The sequence below is a fragment of the Macrobrachium rosenbergii genome, chromosome 2 (genome assembly GCF_040412425.1).
Source record: "Macrobrachium rosenbergii isolate ZJJX-2024 chromosome 2, ASM4041242v1, whole genome shotgun sequence".
Taxonomy (NCBI): domain Eukaryota; kingdom Metazoa; phylum Arthropoda; class Malacostraca; order Decapoda; family Palaemonidae; genus Macrobrachium; species Macrobrachium rosenbergii.
The window spans coordinates 29,670,848-29,690,847 of record NC_089742.1 but is presented as its reverse complement, the minus strand read 5'-3'; the positions used below and the strand labels follow the sequence as shown (position 1 = coordinate 29,690,847).

The 20,000-nt window shown below is 33.3% G+C and overlaps 1 protein-coding gene across 1 annotated transcript in view; it reads left to right on the top strand.

Moving 5' to 3' along the window:
- The first annotated feature begins 11,368 nt into the window (after window positions 1–11,368).
- LOC136844451 (regulating synaptic membrane exocytosis protein 2-like) overlaps window positions 11,369–20,000 on the top strand; it is a 72,227-nt gene continuing 63,595 nt past the window's right edge. The window contains 1 exon segment of the mRNA XM_067113703.1: window positions 11,369–11,548. Coding sequence (XP_066969804.1) covers window positions 11,513–11,548 — 36 coding nt within the window. The 5' untranslated portion in view covers window positions 11,369–11,512.

Sequence of the window (20,000 nt, the reverse complement as noted above, 5' to 3'; positions counted from 1 at the left end):
ACATGTTTATTCTTTGATTTATAAATCTTTGAAATTGTCAGTAAAATTCTGATCTGAATATCAAATTCCTTTCATATCCTTAGGGAATTTTTCCGCCTGTGGGTCCCTGGTATACCCTGGTGTGAAGCCTCATTTTATGTTCATAGTTTTTTACCTTTAGGCAAAAATATTATTTCCGTTCACTTGAACATTCGATGTTACAGCCTGTATATTGTATAAAACATCCTCTCTCTCGATATGAGCTTCGTCTCATATCTGATACTGAGTGATTCGCTTTGAGGTTTGCGCTCAATTTCTCACTCAATAACGCTGCGTTTTTCCTGAGCAAATGCTTTGCGTTATCGCCGTAGCTTAGCTCCAGATTTCATTACTTTCTCGCTGCCGAGAAAACCACGCATGTTCTGCCGTGTTGATTTGATTTTATACTGAGCAATTGTTTGTGTGATTCCAAAAGAATGTTAGGAAGAATCACGATCTATTGGAAAATGTAGGGATAAGGAGATACCTAGTCCTATTTGGCAGACACACCGCCCCCCCCCTTTTTTTTTTTTTTATAAATTTCTGCCTTTTACCTCTCAAAACTTCCAATTACTCGGATACCTTTACTGAAGTTAGTTTTATATTATGATGGTATACTGATAATAGCTATGATTTTACGTTACCTAATAAATGGAAATGAACAAGAATACTTTTACCCAGCTGAGTATCCTTTCATTTGAGTTTTTTAGGGAAATAACATTAATAGGCTTTCATCGTTTAAATGAAAATCTTAATATAAAAGACATATTTTTGCTGTTAAGGTCAGAGAGAGAGAGATAATAGGAAGGAAATGACGACAATTTTCTTCTCCTCCTGTTATCCGCTCTTTTATATCTGCAAGGGTTTAAAACATTTGCATAATAGAATTGTTGCTTGCTTGGGCTGCCGGCCATCTACGATTTTGGAATGCTGTAGATGAATAAAAAGCATCTCATTATCTTGTAGTCGTCTCTCCCATTCGCTTTTGATGGGTACTTTACCTAAAATCTTGTAAAAATAAACATATGTTCACTTTTCCCCCCAAGAAAATATTGAAATATGTTTTCAGTATTGGTGAACGCATTAACTTTGCTTGGAAAACTTAGTTTTGAAATAATCATCTATGCATTTTATGTAAATGCACATATATAAATGTGTTGATAATTAAAGGTGATGCCCATATAGAAGTCAATACTTTGAGAAATTTCTAACTCGTGAAATTGCCCGCCAAGCATTATGCAAAGAAATCTAGAAGCATAAAATATATTTTGATAATGAGCAAAAAAAAAAAAAAAAAACAACGCTGTAACTATCAGTATTGGCGAAGTACCACCTAACCCCTAGTTAACTACGAATAAAACAAGGTGACAATTTTCGAAACTTATTTCTTTATTTTTCAATGTTTCGTTGTTTCTTTAAACCATATTTTCACGTTCATGCAAAGAGTGGATGCAAAAAGGACAGGAGTCTACATGTAAAATACAATCTAGGGGAAATGCCTTTACTATCTGGTAATACCCTATTACATAAATACATCGTTCATATGAATGTAAATGAAATGAGTAAAAGGGCTCTGGGCGAAAGCTAAAGGAGTGGTTCACGATCATTTCTTTTTGCCTTGAATGAGAAACTATTCTTAAAAATCCGGTTAAAAATACTTCTCTAGGGACGTTTAGATGGCGACATCTGGCACTTTTTCTACCTGGGTGATTCCATTTCAACGAACGGGGGAGGAAGTGCTTTAGATATTTACGTCAATTGGCAATTTTGCTTAACCTATCGATCTAATTCTGTCTACAAACAATCTTGAATGAATGTCTGGAGTAACTTCAGTCTTTAAAATTCAATAAAAGAAATTTACTTTTGATTTGATAGATAAATTTTTCACTTCAGACTGAGTTTTTCACCCACCGTGATCATGGTCTTTCACGTGTGACGTATGTGGGGTTCTTATGAAGTGAGTACCTTATGTTTTATCGTATCCCCAAAGCAAACTGAGCATCCAGTGTATGTTTAGATATGTGTATGTGAAGGATTACTACAAAAGTAGCTACTCACAGATAAAACTAACCGTTCAGAATACGTTATCCTTAGACCGTTATTACTGTGATGATATGGTTCTGATTCATGTTGGAATTTAAATATAACGTTTATAATTACCATTAATCGGGGCCTTTACTCCTTCATTATTACGAGAACGCAGTGTCAGTGATAGTAAGTAGATTTTCATGCTTAATACTGTTGACCCTTCGGCCGCTGGCAGCAACCCCTTTCATTCCTTTTTCTGTGCCTCCGTTCATATTCTCTTTCTTCCATCTTACTTTCCACCATCTCCTAACAATTGATGCATTGTTCAACTGCGAGGTTTTCCTCTTGTTACACCTTTCAAACCTAGACCTTTTACTGTCAATTTCCCTTTCAGCGCTGAATGACCTCATACGTCCCAGTGCTTGGTCTTTGGCCTAAAAGTGTATTCTGATACTGTTGATGAACACAGTAATTACCGCATCAGTTTAGGTTAATGGGAGCTTATTTAATCCTATAAACACAATCGTTACTCAGGCAGTGCTATCAAAGACACTCACACACGCATGCACACACACAGAGTACACAGGGGACTTTTATTCAAGCAATTGATTAAATGTGGATCAGAAAGAGACTCTACCTATTGAATATATTATAAATATTTTGCGATTTATAATTCGAAGAAATTGTCCGTAGAATTCAATTCCCTCCTGTCCTGAAAAACAATAAACAAGTAGGTGTTCAATACTTGTCCGTATAGTGCAATAAACATGTATTTACTCGAATGCTAAAGAGAATTGTGCTGTATGAAGAAAATTTATCTAAACTTGTAAGTATAAATGTATCGTGAAGTTGTGCATTTTCGTAAACTTAAACATGTGTGTTAGCATTTGCAAGAAACAACTAAATCCGTGGAACATATCATCCTTTTTGCGATCTTGGAACCTCCATAACTGTAGTGCTCAAACCACAACAAGCAAAACAGTAAAACAATCTGTCCACAAAAGGGATAAAGAAAAAAAATCTATCTACAAAAACTTAAACTTCCAACAATACATGCCACGAACAGATACCGAGTCCTGGACTGAATAGAGAGAGAGAGAGAGAGAGAGAGAGAGAGAGAGAGAGAGAGAGCTCTTCCAAGCCTGCCACTTTTTTCCCCCCAGTGGTGGTGGGGGATTACACGAAGGGATTTATCTATCAATAGTTTTCCCAGAGAGTAAAATCCTCCGACAGGTCTTGCGAGGAGTCTAAGTAAACACGCACACAGTCAGAGAGAGAGAGAGAGAGAGAGAGAGAGAGAGAGAGAGAGAGAGAGAGAGAGAGAGAGAGAGAGAGAGATCTTCATTATTGTAAAAGGAAAGAGTGGAAAAGGTTTTCCCTGGAAGGCGTAATCAAGGTACCTTCGAGGAAAAGTGAGAGAGTGTCCTGAAACAGAGAGGAAATCATTATTGGATATCTTGCTTTTGATTATAAACTCCGAAGTTCTCTGGCATACAACTGAAGCGTTGCTGTGAACATAAACGTGATATTATGTTATGTAGAATATGCTGACTTCATACATTATATATATATATATATATATATATATATATATATATATATATATATATATATATATAAATATATATATATATTTATATATATGTATATATATATGAATACATTTATATGTATATTTTCCTGTGTGTATGCTTGCATATATATGTTTAAGTATACGCGTTCATATTTCAGAATCTGAGATTTCAATGACCATAAGAAAGCCGAAACTTGCACAAAGCACTTGGTGTGGATGTCACCAAGTTCATCAGTCTCCCAAAACAATAAATCATTTCCAAAGGATTTAGGGCTGAAATTGGTTGTTAGTCCGGGTATTAAGGCTGGTATTAGGGCATCAGAATACTTTCCACACAAACAAAGAGTGAAGGCAAATGGTGCTTTTACCTTCAGCAAAATAAAAAGAGTTTTTATTTCGTTGATAATTTTCTTTATTAATTTCTGGTATTTGAACCAAGTTTTTCTTTTTTTAGAGCTTTATTTTGTGTTGCTTGAGTTTAGATGGTGATAGCAAACTGACTTTTTTGAATTTTGTTTCCCTGTATTGAAAGGAAACGGCGCAAAAAGTGAGTCCTTATCTAATAAAAGGAAATGACATATATACAGTAAATGCTCACACACACACACACACACACACATATATATATATATATATATATATATATATATATATATATATATATATATATATATATATATATATATATGATCATGAAGCTACAAATATCGCTTAATATCAAATCCACGCTACCTCGGGAATATCCCCGATGGGGAATTATCACCGAAGGGGAATTTATAAGTGATAAATGGACGGGCACTGCCGAGTCTCGATCCCACGACACAGACGCGCATCCAGCGAATCCAGTCGACGCTACCACTGAGCTATCAAGAGAGGTATAAGTTAACGCCGAGTCTGGTGTACTTTATTTACCCGTCGAGCGGGAAATTGTACCTTAGCTTCGGCATTAACCCACCTCGACCATGATAGTTCATTGGTACGTTTTGGGCTGCAGCTCTTTTTATGACATTTTTTATCACACCCTTCGGTGATAATTCCCCATCGAGGATATTCCCGAGGTAGCGTGGATTTGATATTAAGCGATATTTGTAGCTTCATGATCGTATATAAATCACGGTGTGATAAAAAATATATATATATATATATATATATATATATATATATATATATATATATATATATATATATATATATATATATATATATACTATATATATATATATATACAGTATATATATATATATATATATATACAGTATATATATATATATATATATGTGTGTACACACACAAACAATACACACCATATATATATATATATATATATATATATATATATATACGCAGTGTATGAATCATCCTGTTTTCAAAGCCTTAGTTAGAAGCAAAGAATGGATATCCAACATCAAAACGTCCCCGAACACAGAGACCGCGGACAAATTCACTCGGAAAAGCCACGACTTGAAAACGCAGAACAACGGAGCTCCGTTGGAAACCGAAATCGTTTCGAGCAATCATTTTTTGAGAAACGGGATGGTCAGGCAAAACGGAAAAGTAAAAAAAAAAAAACCTTCACTTATTCTGGGACAGAAGACAGGCAGGACAAAAGATATTCGCATTTCGAGCGTCAAAAGGGAGAATTGCATCGGACGCGTATATTGGTGCTGCAATTGGGTACGATTGGGAAAGACAAACCAATCACCGGCCCGTGACTGGATGACGTCACTGGTTCAGAAGGCGCTGTCATTGGTCAGCGAAGGCTGCTGTCTCACCTACGTAATCGCTTTACTTTTGCTGTTTCGACTTTTTTTTTTTATCAAGGTTATTCAAGTCTGACTTTTGCTTGGCTGACAGAATCTGATTTCAAACATTTCGTCAGATTTTTATATTTACGTTTGTTTTCTGTCTTATCTAAAAGAGACATTTGTTTGGCAAAACAAGAATCGAATGTGAGGTCAAACTAAAACGGAAGTTTGAAAAATGGAATCAGACACAAGAAAAAGTATTTTTATGACGTGAATATTATTCTTGTAACGGTGGAGGCATTCGTCTTTAATTTCATCTTACTTAGGAAATTTGGTTTGTACATTATTATTGTTAAATATCAGGTAAAACGGTTACATAACTTTAGTTATATATGGCGTTTTACTCATACAAGTTAATAATACCTATTAGGTTGCTAAACTAGATCATTATTTTCCATTTTGGAATGATTAAGTAATCTCAAATTTTTACTTTTTTCACACTATAGATACTGACAGTTTAATATGCTTTTATCTATTTATTATCTCTTTTGATAAGTGATATCTCTTCTTTCTGTATTTCAAATTACTTCCTCTTAATTCTTTCTAATGAACACCTTCATATTCTTTGGAAGCTTGAATTTCAAGTTAATGGCCACCTTTGGTGGGCTTGTTCCATATGAATAGGTTTCATCTACTGAATAATAATAATAATAATAATAATAATAATAATAATAATAATAATAATAATAATAATAATAATAATAATAATAATCTATGAGTAATGTTTCTGTTAAAACCTGTAACATAATGTTCTTTCTCTTCTTTTCAGATCACAAGAGGATATGGACGGCAGCCTAACTAGGACAAGTGTAATTTCGACAAGCCCTGGTGATGCCTAAGAAAATCAAATAGAACTAAAGTGGCTCTATAAGTGTATCAGATCTGTGAATAATGTTCTGTATATTATCCTACATAAATAAGTTACAGGTACCCCACTCGCTTGGGTGCTGCTGTTAATATTGCATTCACGTGTAAAGACAAGCATGCACACGCATACACACTTAATATATATACGAGTCTATATATGTATATATGTATATATATATATATATATATATATATATATATATATATATATATATATATATATATATATGTATGTATATATATGTATATATGTGTGTGTGTAAAGTATAGATAAATACTAGGCAATACACGAGAATTCATACAAGTTATGTAAACATAAGCATACACACGTACACACATATATGTATATATTATATATATATATATATATATATATATATATATATATATATATATATATATATATATATATATATATATATATATATATATATATATATATATATATATATATATATATGGACAAATAAGAATTCATTTGAGATCATGATATTTTTATCATTTTGACGTTTTACACGCTCGCGGACAAGAATTCATACGAGATCATGATAATTTATCATTTGAGTAAACGTCTGTAACAAAATTCTAATAAGGAATTATTAGGAAGGCTTAAAGTATAGAGAAACTAGTGCTCTACCCACCCACCTATCTATCTATCTATCTATCTATCTATCTATCTATCTATCTATCTATCTACCTCATATCTTTTAATTAGTATCAGCAACTGCTATATCTTTAATGCCTCGCGGCCTCGATAATCGCCGGCCAGCCCTCGCCGGGGAGAGTTGAAAGCGCAGTAACAGATCAGGTTAATTTGCAATTGCAAAGAACGCCCGGGCGTAACTTTGCATCGAAATGGGGGTCATGTCCCTCCGAAATGAGCCCATTCTCTTCGACTGGATGAGAGGCAATGGGCCTTTAGGCTCCGAGTTTATCCCCATTACGAGAACTTCGATTTCCCGTACCAGCATCACTTTGTAGGAATTAGGATGTTCATTTTCTTTAAATACTTATTTTTAGGGTTACTTAGGATTATGCTTTGATTCACTAGGGTTGTATTCAGAGAGGATAATAGCCTCTAACTCTTATATCAAAGCTGGTAGTAATTACCTCTTTTATAATGCTGTATTACATATGCTCATTTTTTAAATACTTATTTTTAGGGTTACTTAGGATTATGCTTTGATTCACTAGGGTTGTATTCAGAGAGGGTAATAGGCTCTAACTCTTATATCAAACCTGGTAGTAATTACCTCTTTTATAATGCAGTATTACATATGCTCATATTTTTGAATACTTATTTTTAGGATTACTTAGGATTATGCTTCGATTCACTAGGGTTGTATTCAGAGAGGGTAACAGGCTCTAACTCTTATATCAAACCTGGTATTAATTACCTCTTTTATAATGCAGTATTACATATGCTCATATTTTTGAATACTTATTTTTAGGATTACTTAGGGTTCACTAGGGTTGTATTGTAAAGGCTCTAACTCTTATATCAAACCTGGTAGTAATTAGCTCTTTATAATGATTTTTGCTTAATTTTAGGATTACTTAGGATTATGCTTCGATTCACTAGGGTTGTATTCAGAGAGGGTAATAGGCTCTAACTATTATATTAAAGCTGTGAGTAATTATCTCTTTTATAACATATTTTTAAGTATTTTTAGGATTAATTAGGATTATGCTTTGATTCACAAGGGTTGTATTTTAGCGAGGGTAATAGGCTCTAACTATTATATTAAAGCTGTGAGCAATTACCTCTTTTATAATGGTGTATTAAATATGCTCATTTTTTTATACTTATTTTTATGATTGCTTCGATTCACAAGGGTTGTATTTGGGGAGGGTAATAGGTTCTAACTCTTTTAAAACTGGTGTAATTACACTCTTTTTATAATGCAGTATTACGCTCATATTTTTGAAACTTATTTCTTAGGATTATGCTTCGATTCACAAGGGTTGTATTTGCTTGAGTAATAGGCTCTAACTAAATAAGAGACAATTACCTCTTTTATAATGCTGTATTACATATGCTCATTTTTAATACTTATTTTAGGATTTTAGGATTGCTTCGATTCACAAGGGGTTGTATTTAGAGGGTAATGGCTATTATATTAAAGCTGTGAGCAATTACCTCTTTATAATAATACATATGCTCATTTTTTTAATGTATTTTTAGGTTAGGATTGCTTCGATTCACAAGGGTTGTATTTAGCAAGGGTAATAGGCTCTAACTATTATATTAAAGCTCTGAGCAATTACTTCTTTTATAATGATATATTACATATGCTCATTTTTATACTTATTTTAGGATTACTTGGATTATGCTTCGATTCACTATTTAAGGGATCTAACTATTATATTAAAGCTCTGAGCAATTACACTCTTTTATAATGCTGTATTACATATGGATTAATTAATTGCTTCGATTCACAAGGGTTGTATTTGTAATAGGCTCTAACAAGCTCTGACAATTACTTCTTTTATAATGGTGTATTAAATCATTTTTATTACTTATTTTTAGGAAGATTTACAAGGGTTGTATACTCTTACAGCTGTGATAATTACCTCTTTTATAAGGGTGAGTCAAGACAAAAAATAAAGTCTTGCGAGTATTTGGGGTATTTGTAGAAGAATGGCAGTGCACAGCTTAATCTAATGTAGGGGTTATGAACAGCTTAGCAATGGTGTAAACAACGATGTTTACTTACCAAATCACTAAGTTATATTTATTTAACAACTGTAGGAGAATGAAGATGAAACAAGACACATTAACATAAGATCATTAATGAAAGAGAAATATTACAGCAAAAAATATGAGCTTCAAGCTAACAAGTACATCCTTGAATTCGTAGGAATCGACCTAAAAGAAAAAGTAAAAGTTAGGAATCACGGAACAGGACGAAACGCTTCATAGAGAGCAGAGAACGTTCCAAGAGAGAGAGAGAGACAGAGAGAGAGAGAGAGAGAGAGAATCCGCGCCAGCAAATTACCACAAGGAGGAAATACAAAAAAGCCGCGAAATTCCGATAAAAAGAAAAGGAAAGGACACGAAACACTTTTCCGATAAAAGGAAACACTCTCGCCAGGCTTCCGATAAAGGGAAAGACTTTTCCTTCCTCCTCCTCCTCCTCCTCCTCCTCCTCTTAAGCAAAGATGTGGTTTCTTGAAAGCGAAGGCACAAAAACGACTCAATGAAAAAAAGGTAAAATGAAATGCTGAGAAATCCTGGAGAAATTTTCGTCGACGAATGTCGGCGAAACGAAGGAAATTTTCACTCGAGGGAAAATGAGGAGGTACAAAGTTATCTCCTTTTAGGAAGCCGCAACAAATACAGTTACCAGTTTCCTTTTTTAGAAAAACATTATTTTTTGGTTTTCTCACTGTGACGGCTTTGTCTGTCCGTCCTCACTCTTTCTGTCCGCACTTTTTCTGTCCGCACTTTTTTCTGTCCGCCCTCAGATCTTAAAAACTACTGAGGCTAGAGGGCTGCAAATTGGTATGTTGATCATCACCCTCCAGTCATCAAACATACCAAACTGCAACCCTCTAGCCTCAGTAGTTTTTATTTTATTCTAAGGTTAAAATTAGCCATAATCGTACTTATCACATCGCCATAGTTACCAACAACACAGTCCACCACCGGACAGTGGCTGAGTTTCATGGGCCGCGGGAGTGCAGATAACTCGATTGCGCCGAGAAACTTCGGCACATTTTTTACTTGCTTTTATTTGGATAAAGTTTTGGTGATTGACTACGAGTGCTTTAAAATAGATAATGATATTAGGGAACAGAACGGAATTATATTCAGAAACATATTCAGAGGATTTTCAGTGAGGAATTACATAGGACTGAGTATCCTAACTTCTCTAACTTCTTTTTTTGTCCAACTCTGTGTTCTATTACAGTCGACAAATTACCAAGTAATAGTTCATCTTTTTATCCAGATTCTTTTAGATAGACTCAGAAAGACCTATTCAAAGAGTTATTCACCTTAAAACGCTTAAAACGTTAACAAATATACGAGATTTTTCCATCGTATGTCTTTCTCGAAATTGGGAAAAAGTCTTTCAAAAAAAAAAATAAATTATTTCTGGTGGAAGGAGAGTAAGGAATTACTTGATACTGTTTGATTTGTGGGTATCTATTGTTACAAATTTATTTTGAACGTTTTTTGTATCAGACTACAACTGTCACCATAATTTCTGAACAGCAATGAGGAGATAAAAAGTATAGGGATATTATAATGAATTTTGACTTCACTCAAATGAGATTTTTTCTTTCAGATATTCCAAGGAGAAATTATTTGAAATATTACTCGTATAATGGAGCCGATATTAGAATGAGCATTGTGAGATGAAGTATTAAAACAAGGATGTATGGAAAAGCTCAATGATTTATTAGTGCATATTATTGTTGCAAAGGTGTTGCAAACGGATACAAACTACTACTAAAGATGTGTTGGAAGTGAGAACAACGTAAAAAAAATTTGTTTTTAAGGAAAGATTCTTTTGAAAACAAATTATTTTTTCCTCATTTGCAGTTATTTTTCTTAAGTTTATGATTTACATTTTCGTAATTTTTTTTTAAAAGTTCGGTGAATTTCAAAAGAAAAATAAAGACAAGGTCAGCAAATATAATTATCGATAATTGTATGAAGCAAATAATTTAAGTGAATTTGCAACAAGAAATAATATAATACACTTCTACAAGTATTTTTTCGTTGTGTTCAGTGGCACGTTTATTTAAGTGTATATTTTCAGTGATTAAAAAAAAATTCCGTTAACAAAGTTTTCTGAATCTTATAGTTCACCGAGTGTTTTAATAAGTTGGTATCTGAAAGGTCTCGCCATATCAGTGAAGTAAATGAAATATAATTCGAGAGAATAATGTGGTAAAAAAAAATAGTTCGCATAATGTGGTTGATAATTATCTAGTGGTCAAAGTGAGTGATTATAAAATCTGATATGATGTTTTCTTGATATTTATTCGGCGTAAAAATTTAGGAAAATATTCGACGGAGGAATATCTTTGCTATTCGTATAAATAAGTGAGTGGTTTCTGTCTTCACCCTGGAACCACTCATGTACCAAATATGTCTCGGCATCGACCATCTGGCATCCTGTTGATGACGTCATACTGCTGCCAACCAGTTATAAACACCGTTGACGGTACATGAGCTTCTGATTGGCAGATTGCATTACCAACAGCAAGGATGCTACCCACTAACGTCATCTCTCTTGTGAAAAAGGTAAGTAAGGCGCAAAGCTTTTCGGGTTTTAATTCAACAAAATGATATGTATAAACAATACTAAAGTTGCTGATTTTAGTTTATAAAATAGGGCAGTCTGAAGATTATTTTCAGCTGAGACGAGGCTGCCATAATCAGGTGAGGTCATGTCAGGTATTCGTGGTATAATTGTCCGCAATTGTAATTATTTTTTCTTATTTATTAAAAGCACTTGCACCATACGGTTCTCCAAATTTCAAGAGCTTCAGATTCCCAAGGCATTTCATTTTGATGGCATTAAAGGTCAATAACCATTCAGATCACAAAACATATGCCAATTTTAAATACTGGGGTAATAATATCTTTGTGGCAACTTCGAAAATTCTACCTACGTTTCATGTAGGTAAAGCATGAGCAGTAATATAAAATATGAAAGAGAAAATACTTGTTTAGCAATAGAAGATAAGAGAGAAAAATATAATATGAAGACAATGAATGCTAAAAATACTTGTTCACCAATAGAAGATAGAGAAAAAATATAATGTGAAGACGATGAAAGCTAGCTATCTAATAAACCAATAAAAAAAAAATGAGAAAAAACCACATTTACTTCAGCTTCAACAAGTGCGTGAAATTAACTGGTCCTCTGAAGCTCCCTCACGGAACAATGACAATTTATATTCAACTTTCCTCAGGCGAACGTGTCGGGATTTCCTTAATTAAATGAGTCCCTTATAAGCATTCGTTGTATGAGCTCTCATGACGCGAATGAGAAACTAGGCGGAGGATGAAAGAGTAAATAACGCAGACTCTTCCTTTTGCAGACCGTTATTGCAATTGTTGTTTATTGTCAATATAGGGAGCGGATAGGTAAAAAAAAAAAAGTTGGCTGGAACGATAAACAGTTAGAAAATTAAACGTACAAAGAGAAAAACACTTGTTTCGTATTATGCAATGGCCGAATACTTTCCAGAAAAGTAAACATTTGTAATGTAAGCAACCGGCATTGCTCCAATGATTTTTGTATAATCTGTGCAAAGAAACAAAAATAATCCTACGAAGCATGTTAAAGAATTTGAAATTGTGCTGCAGGTGTTTTGAAACACAGATAAGTCACGTCAGTGCAACTAATTCATTTTAAAAGTAAAACAATGAATGAACGATGTAAATGAATCTCTGGAACGAGGTGAAACATTTTGCAGACCACATTATACGTTATAAGAAAGTGTAGCCTCAATATTCTCGGTTATTATTTTATGAATGAATCGTAATCTCCAATTCCAGTCCACCTTAATCTTTTAAATTCAAGGTTTAGGTATCAGAGTTATTAAATACATTTTTTTGGGGGTTTTTTAGAATTTTTCTTTAACTCTAGATATATATGAATTTTAAAAATGCTTTTTATATTTAAAGGAGCCGGTATTAAAGAACTTTTGTGAACGCATTTTAGTCAATTGTCTTTTGTTTAAAATATTTACTTTATCCTGGGATAGTATTTAATTCAAGATTTAATATATTACTCGTAATCCATGATATGAATTCTCTATTGCCAACATATGTACAAGCTGCAAGCTTTACCCATTTTCTTTTTCCGTGAGAGTTAATAGTTTAACCGTTTTCTTTTCCCAACTTATCAAGGATATAAACTGCGACCGTTTTCTTTTCCGTGAGGTGAATAGCCACGATTTTTATCCAGGCGTATATAGTGAAAAATCGAGCTTCAAGCCTCTAACAACTTTCTCTCCTCGGTTCTCATGTGATTCGTTGACTCACTAAACCTCAATTGCATTTAAGGTCATTTTCACATCTTATTGATCCGAACGCTCGCTAATGAGGTCGGTAACCTTCCCTTCTTATTCTACAACTGACGTTCATTTGTGTATATTTATATGTATATTTTTTTTTACTATTTTCATTCTTTAAGTGTGTCGTTTATCTTTGCTCTATTTAACTTCTTCATAGAAGTGTATTCCTTTATAAGGTAAGCTTATGTCACCTTTGGCTTCAATAATAATAATAATAATAATAATAATAATAATAATAATAATAATAATAATAATAATAATAATAATAATAATAATAATAATAATAATAATCTCATAATGCATGAATCATTAAAATGGTGTCAGTGTAGATATAATATATATTTATACTGATATCATTGTGGATTTCTTTGCCAATAATAATAATAATAATAATAATAATAATAATAATAATAATAATAATAATAATAATAATAATAATAATAATAATAATACCATCCATGAGTTCTCCAAGAATAACTTTTTTCAATCACCTGCCTATCATCTAGTGGAATGTTCCTTCAACACTGCCAGCAATGAATAAAATTCACTCTTCGGTCTGCCTACATTCTGAGACTAAACATATCATCGAAAACATATTTTTCTTCCCTCGGCAAAGTTAATATAATTCACCTGAAACCCGTGAAGTATAGAGACATGGGTTGCGATGTATATCAAAAGTGTCAGGATAAATATTCAGTTCTATTAATCCTTAAGCCACCCAACCTCGTGTATTTGAATGGGGATTCAAATTGTTGGGTCTTTGTTTTTTTTTTCATCCAGAGATTTCCAGTTTTTCCATTGCTATTTTTTTGTTCCCCTATGTTGCTTATTCATAAATTAAGAAGTAAAGTTTTTCTCAGATTTCATTTTGTAAAGTATGTTTTGGACTTCGAAAGCTCTGAAAACTAACAGTTTTTTGATAAATTATTTTTCATTAACTGAAAAAAACACGCTTTTCTATTGTATTCATAGATATTTCAAGGGAATTTCTTTTGTCATTTTACTTACCAGCGAAGCAATATAGATGTTTTGACATAAGTGTCATGTTCAGTATGTTCAGTGTTCAAAGTGACTGATTTTCAGGGCAAAAATGTTTGGATAATTTCCAATCCCAAAAGAGGAAATCAATATTCACAATCAATGTTACAGGGGACTGGCATCCATTTCTAAGAAATTCCTATTGCTTGCACCTCTCCCGGCCCCTGTTTCTTCACGGTAAATCTCCTAACCAGAGAGTCATTCTCGTCGTTGGAAGAATGGATTCCTTCCTTGGAAATCCATTAGAAGAAATTGCAGGCCCGTAAAAATCTAGGCCAGAGAAAAGGCTTCCTTCTGTGCTCTTTTACTTTGAAAGGGGATGATTTCAGATTTTCGAAGCTTTTATTTTTCTTATCTAGATATTATTCTGGGCGGTATTTCGCATTTTTCTTTTGCTGGGTGTGTTCAGTTTTCTACAAGGAAGAAGGCATCAAGTTTTCATTTGGTACATGTCAAATGAAAATTTGATTTCTTATTTTTTTGTCGAAAACTGAACAAACCCCGCAAATGAAAAACGTAAAATGCATCCGAAAAATATTGGATGGTATAAATAAAAGCTTCGAAAATCAGAAATCATTCCCTTTCAAATTAAAAGAGCAAGGTAATAAACAAATGATAGTGTTTAATAAACAAAATTAATAAAAGGCCTATAAGGCTGGCAAATTATACTTTGCTCCACCAGAGACCAAGAAAAGCTAAAAAGCAGTGGAAAGCGACGCCTATAAAAACGTTAGGGAAGAACTACAAAGTTTACAGTTAAAACCTCCGAATTATTCCCCTCCAGTACGCTCCCAGATTGAATTTCCTGAACTTCCAGAAGAGACATTTGCATAGATTTCCCTTCTGTCATTTTAAAGCAGATACTTTGCATTCGAAGCGCTTTTCCAAGGCAAAGATCTCTTTTCTCATACGAAGTCGGCCACTTCAGTTAGAACGACTTTTCGCGTCTTGCTCGGCCACCTACGATCTCTGCGGACCTATTAAGGACAAAAAAAAAAAAAAAAAACCTCTCGTGGGCGCTGAGTTTCCGGAAGGGGGCGCCAGTGGTGCCTTGGCTGTGAGCAAGAATTTTTCTGTTAGTGAAATGTACTTCAATGTACTCTTTGTCTCTTTTATTTACTTTTGTTATAGATATAGAAAAACTGGGTATATAAATAACAATTCACTTTCAGTACTTTGAAGATTACAGATCAAAAGCAAGAAGAGATATGTTTATTATAGATCTGGTTTATGGAGTCCTACGATGGACAAAAGGCCCCACAAAAACGACAGACATTAGGCTTGCTAAGAAAGAAAAGGGAAGTAACAAATTCAGGTATGATTCTAAAGGTATCCATTTCCTATTAGACCATTAGGGATTCTGAAATCAACATCCGAGAAAGACTGTAAAATGCCTAGAGAGCGTACGTAATGAGATATGGTCATCTCTCTCTCTCTCTCTCTCTCTCTCTCTCTCTCTCTCTCTATATATATATATATATATATATATATATATATATATATATATATATATGTATATATATATATATATATATATATATATATATATATATATATATATATATATATATATATATATATAACATACTGCAGTCCATTTTAACAATTGTGTGGAAGATGCAATAATAATTACTAGTTATACTTGCACTAAAGCACTAACTATATTTTTATATATTCACTGAACTTTGTTAATATATAAGGCAGCGAAACTGAGAGGGAATATTTATTTCCCAATGAGATTTGAGAAGCAGGTACCATAAATAATAATAATAATAATGATAATAATAATATAATAATAATAATAATTGCTTTGGTTAGCTCAGCACATAGAAACGGGATTAGTAACGCCATCTATGGAACGAGAAGTGAGTGTTCTGAATTTCTATTTCGCTCACAGAAAACGTTGCCACAAAAAATTTAGGGCAGACTCGTAAAGTTACGAGAACATAGACCGTATTTCTTTTCTAAGATTGTCCTTGTTATCTGTTAGGAATTTGTGTCCATTGTGTTAGCGCAAAAGCGTATGTGTATAAGTATTAATAAAAAATCTGAATCACTTATAATTATCAAGTAAGAAATTAACGTCTAGAATTAGTCTTCCCACTTATACTTTTAATGTTCTAATGTAATATAAAGTTATCTATTTATATTTATGCTAAGTACATATAAACTTAATTTCATGTTGAACAACTTCACATTTCACTTACATTACAAATGTCAGGTTGATATGGTATTATTCTACGGGATATGCTCGCCATATTTCGCTTACTCGACTTGTATTATGTAGCATTATTTTTAAGCTAGATATAAATTTATGCAATCGATAAAATGGTACTAAGCAGTCATGAAGAAAATAGTACAGTGAAGAAAAAATTAAAACTATCCTTTCCTGTTCAAATATTTTGCCAAAGAAAAAGCGTGAAAAGAATCTGAGGGTGATTCGTATTTTTTCAACTCGATATCTAGACGAGAAACAAAAGTACGTTGAGTTGACAGACAGTAGATTAAAGCATAGATAAATATTGAGAGAGAGAGAGAGAGCGAGAGAGAGAGAGAGAGAGAGAGAGAGAGAGAGAGAGAGAGAGAGAGAGAGGAAAGTTTTCCGAACAAAACGTCTCAATTTCTAAAGTCAATCAGATATGAATAACAGTTTCCCATTCCTTATGCAAATTTGGTAAATATTAGTTTAAGTGATATAATACATTGCGTTGTTTAAGCCACAAATAATTTAGATATCCTGAAATAAGACAGAATCTGAAATTAAAATTTTTTCTTTATTTTCTCTCTTTCCTCTTTTATTTTCCCCCTGTAAATAAAATCTGACCCAAGAAAACCATTACGAGGAAAGTTTGAGGGAAACTCCGCCGTCCTCCTCACTAATAAATGAAGAGTCAGCGCACGCGGGTATTGAATTAGTAACATTCCGCTGACCTCAGCACACAGTCCCCAGAAAGTCAGGTGACTAAGGTTTTATGCCTCATAGCATGTCATTGCGGCTGTCTCATTCTCTCTCTTTTTCCGGTATGTATATATATGTATGTATATATATATATATATATATATATATATATATATATATATATATATATATATATATATATATATATATATTTATTTATATATATATATATATATATATATATATATATATATATATATATATATATATATATACACATATATATATATATATACATATATATATATATACACACATACAGTACATATACATATATATACAGTATATATGTATGTATGTATGCATATATGTTTATACGTGTGTATGTTTGTATTTCTCTCTCTCTCTCTCTCTCTCTCTGTCTCTGTCTCTCTCTCTCTCTCTCTCTCTCAGGCATGCGCGCGCAGGCAGTATCCTCAGGGCTTTGTACCTGCGGAAGATAGCAAACTCCCATTAATGTTCCAGACCTTTCAGGCAATTAACCCGGAGGTCTTTGTAGTCTTTGAGATTGTTCTCGCAGAGTTGCGATCATACTGCGGAGGCCACTTTCCATTAATTCCTGCCCTGGCCACCTGGCATTTGCGCAAGTACGCAATTCTAAATTTATCTTCGTTCTATTTAAGATTTTGGTTAAACTGATTTTAGTTTGTGGACTGTGGGTGGGAACGAAGTGACTGCCAGGCCGATTAACACTGTGAATGTTATTGTACGGGGACATTTATCCATTTCACCCCGTAGAGGGTAGCTGCGTCAGTGCACCATGCTGTAAGGCCAGGCACTATTTATTGTTCTTTGCAGCAGCTTCGGCAACTAGCTGCAACCCCCTCATTTCTATACTGTACCTCCTTTCATATTCTCTTCTTCCGTCTTACTTTCCACTTCTCTAATAATTGCTTCATAGTGCAACTGCTTTGAGGTTTTCCTCCTATTACACCTTTCAGACCTTTTGCTGTCAATTTCCGTTTCATCGCTGAATGGCCTCATAGGTACCAGCGCTTGACAGTTGGCCTAAATTCTATATCCAATTCAATCCAATCTATTTCTATTTATATTTGATGGATTATTTTCCAGATGTCTACGTTTATTGAAATACTTACCTTTTTATTGTTTTGTCTGTAATTACATTTCAAGTAATTCACTCTGCATTTCAGTATAAAAGGTAATGTAATTCGATGGAAATCTAATTTAGAATCTGAGTTGAGTGGAGGCATCTCAACTGCTTTTACATGGAAAATGAATTTGTCATTTAATATACTGTAGTTATATATCCTTCTCCCATTCAAATTTCCTGATGAATAAGATAATTAACACTTTATGGGAACTAGTTATTTTATGGTCGAATTTCGGATAGAAAATTATGTTATAATTTCCAGATACAACTTATGGTTTTAGTTCTTTGCTAATATTAAATATAAAAAATATAAATTCGCTTAATTTGATATATGAACTTATTTATAATTTCCTCTAAAGATGATTAGTATTTTATATCAACTACGAATGAAGATTACTTAAATGTTAAATTATAAATGAAAATAAAACACTTTAATATGCTTTTGTTTTCAAAATCATAGAAATTTACGTCAGATATAAATAAAAAAAAAATTTCCGAGTTTCTTGGCTGTGGACCTGAATGGGGTGGATGAATTTGGACACAATGACCTCTCGGCTTTAGCCAGTGTTCCCTCGAGAACTGGTTGGGACGATTTAAGGTTCAATACAATACCACATTATAGTCAAATTTGTAATTAGCGCATTCTCTCTCTCTCTCTCACTCACTCTCATTTATACTTATCATTGCATTAATAACACACATACACTCACATTTATACATACGTACATATACATACATACATACATGTATTTATGTATGCTTGTATGTACGTATGTATAAATATGGGTGTATATGTGTGTGTTGTGTAATGATTTTGTCTTTATTTACATACATACATCCATAAATATATAAATGGCTGTCAGACAATGCGAATCACAGTTTAAGAACGAAGACAGAGAAAGCTCATAGAAACACGTAATCAACACAAAAAAAATCAAGAAAATAAGAGGAAGTAAAAAAAAATAAAATAAAAGAAAGGAACCGAACGAAATATTCAGAGATCTTCAACATGAAAAAAAAAGAAAGAATTCAGAGAGTTTCAGCATTGGAAAAACAGTAAAAGAAAGGAGCCGAAAGAAATATCGAGAGAGCTTCAGTACGAAGCAGAGGGTGGAGAATCTCTTGAAGCTGGAAATATGACCAATTTTCTCTAACGGGTCTTCCATGCATATTAAGCGCCTCGTCCAAAGCCCCGTCGAGTCATTATCGTTAGCTCGTGTTTATTTTTCATAAAGGGAGACTTCAGTGGAATTTCCATTTCGTGCGTGAGATCACCGGTGGCGAATCGAAGGGTTGGATCAAGAAGGGTGAAATGATGATAAATGTTTGTGGTTTTCGCCCGATTTGGAAACGTTCACTACGCTTAAAAAAAAACAGGAGAAACGTTAATAAACGTTTGTGCTTTAAGTTTGTCTGGAAATGTTTTTTACGTTGAAAAAATAAGTGTTTATAAATGTTTTTGTTTTCCCCTCGATTTGGAAACGTTCACTGCGCTTAAAAAGCAGAGGAAATGTTAGTAAATGTTTGCGCTTTAAGTTAATCTGGAAACGCTTATTATGT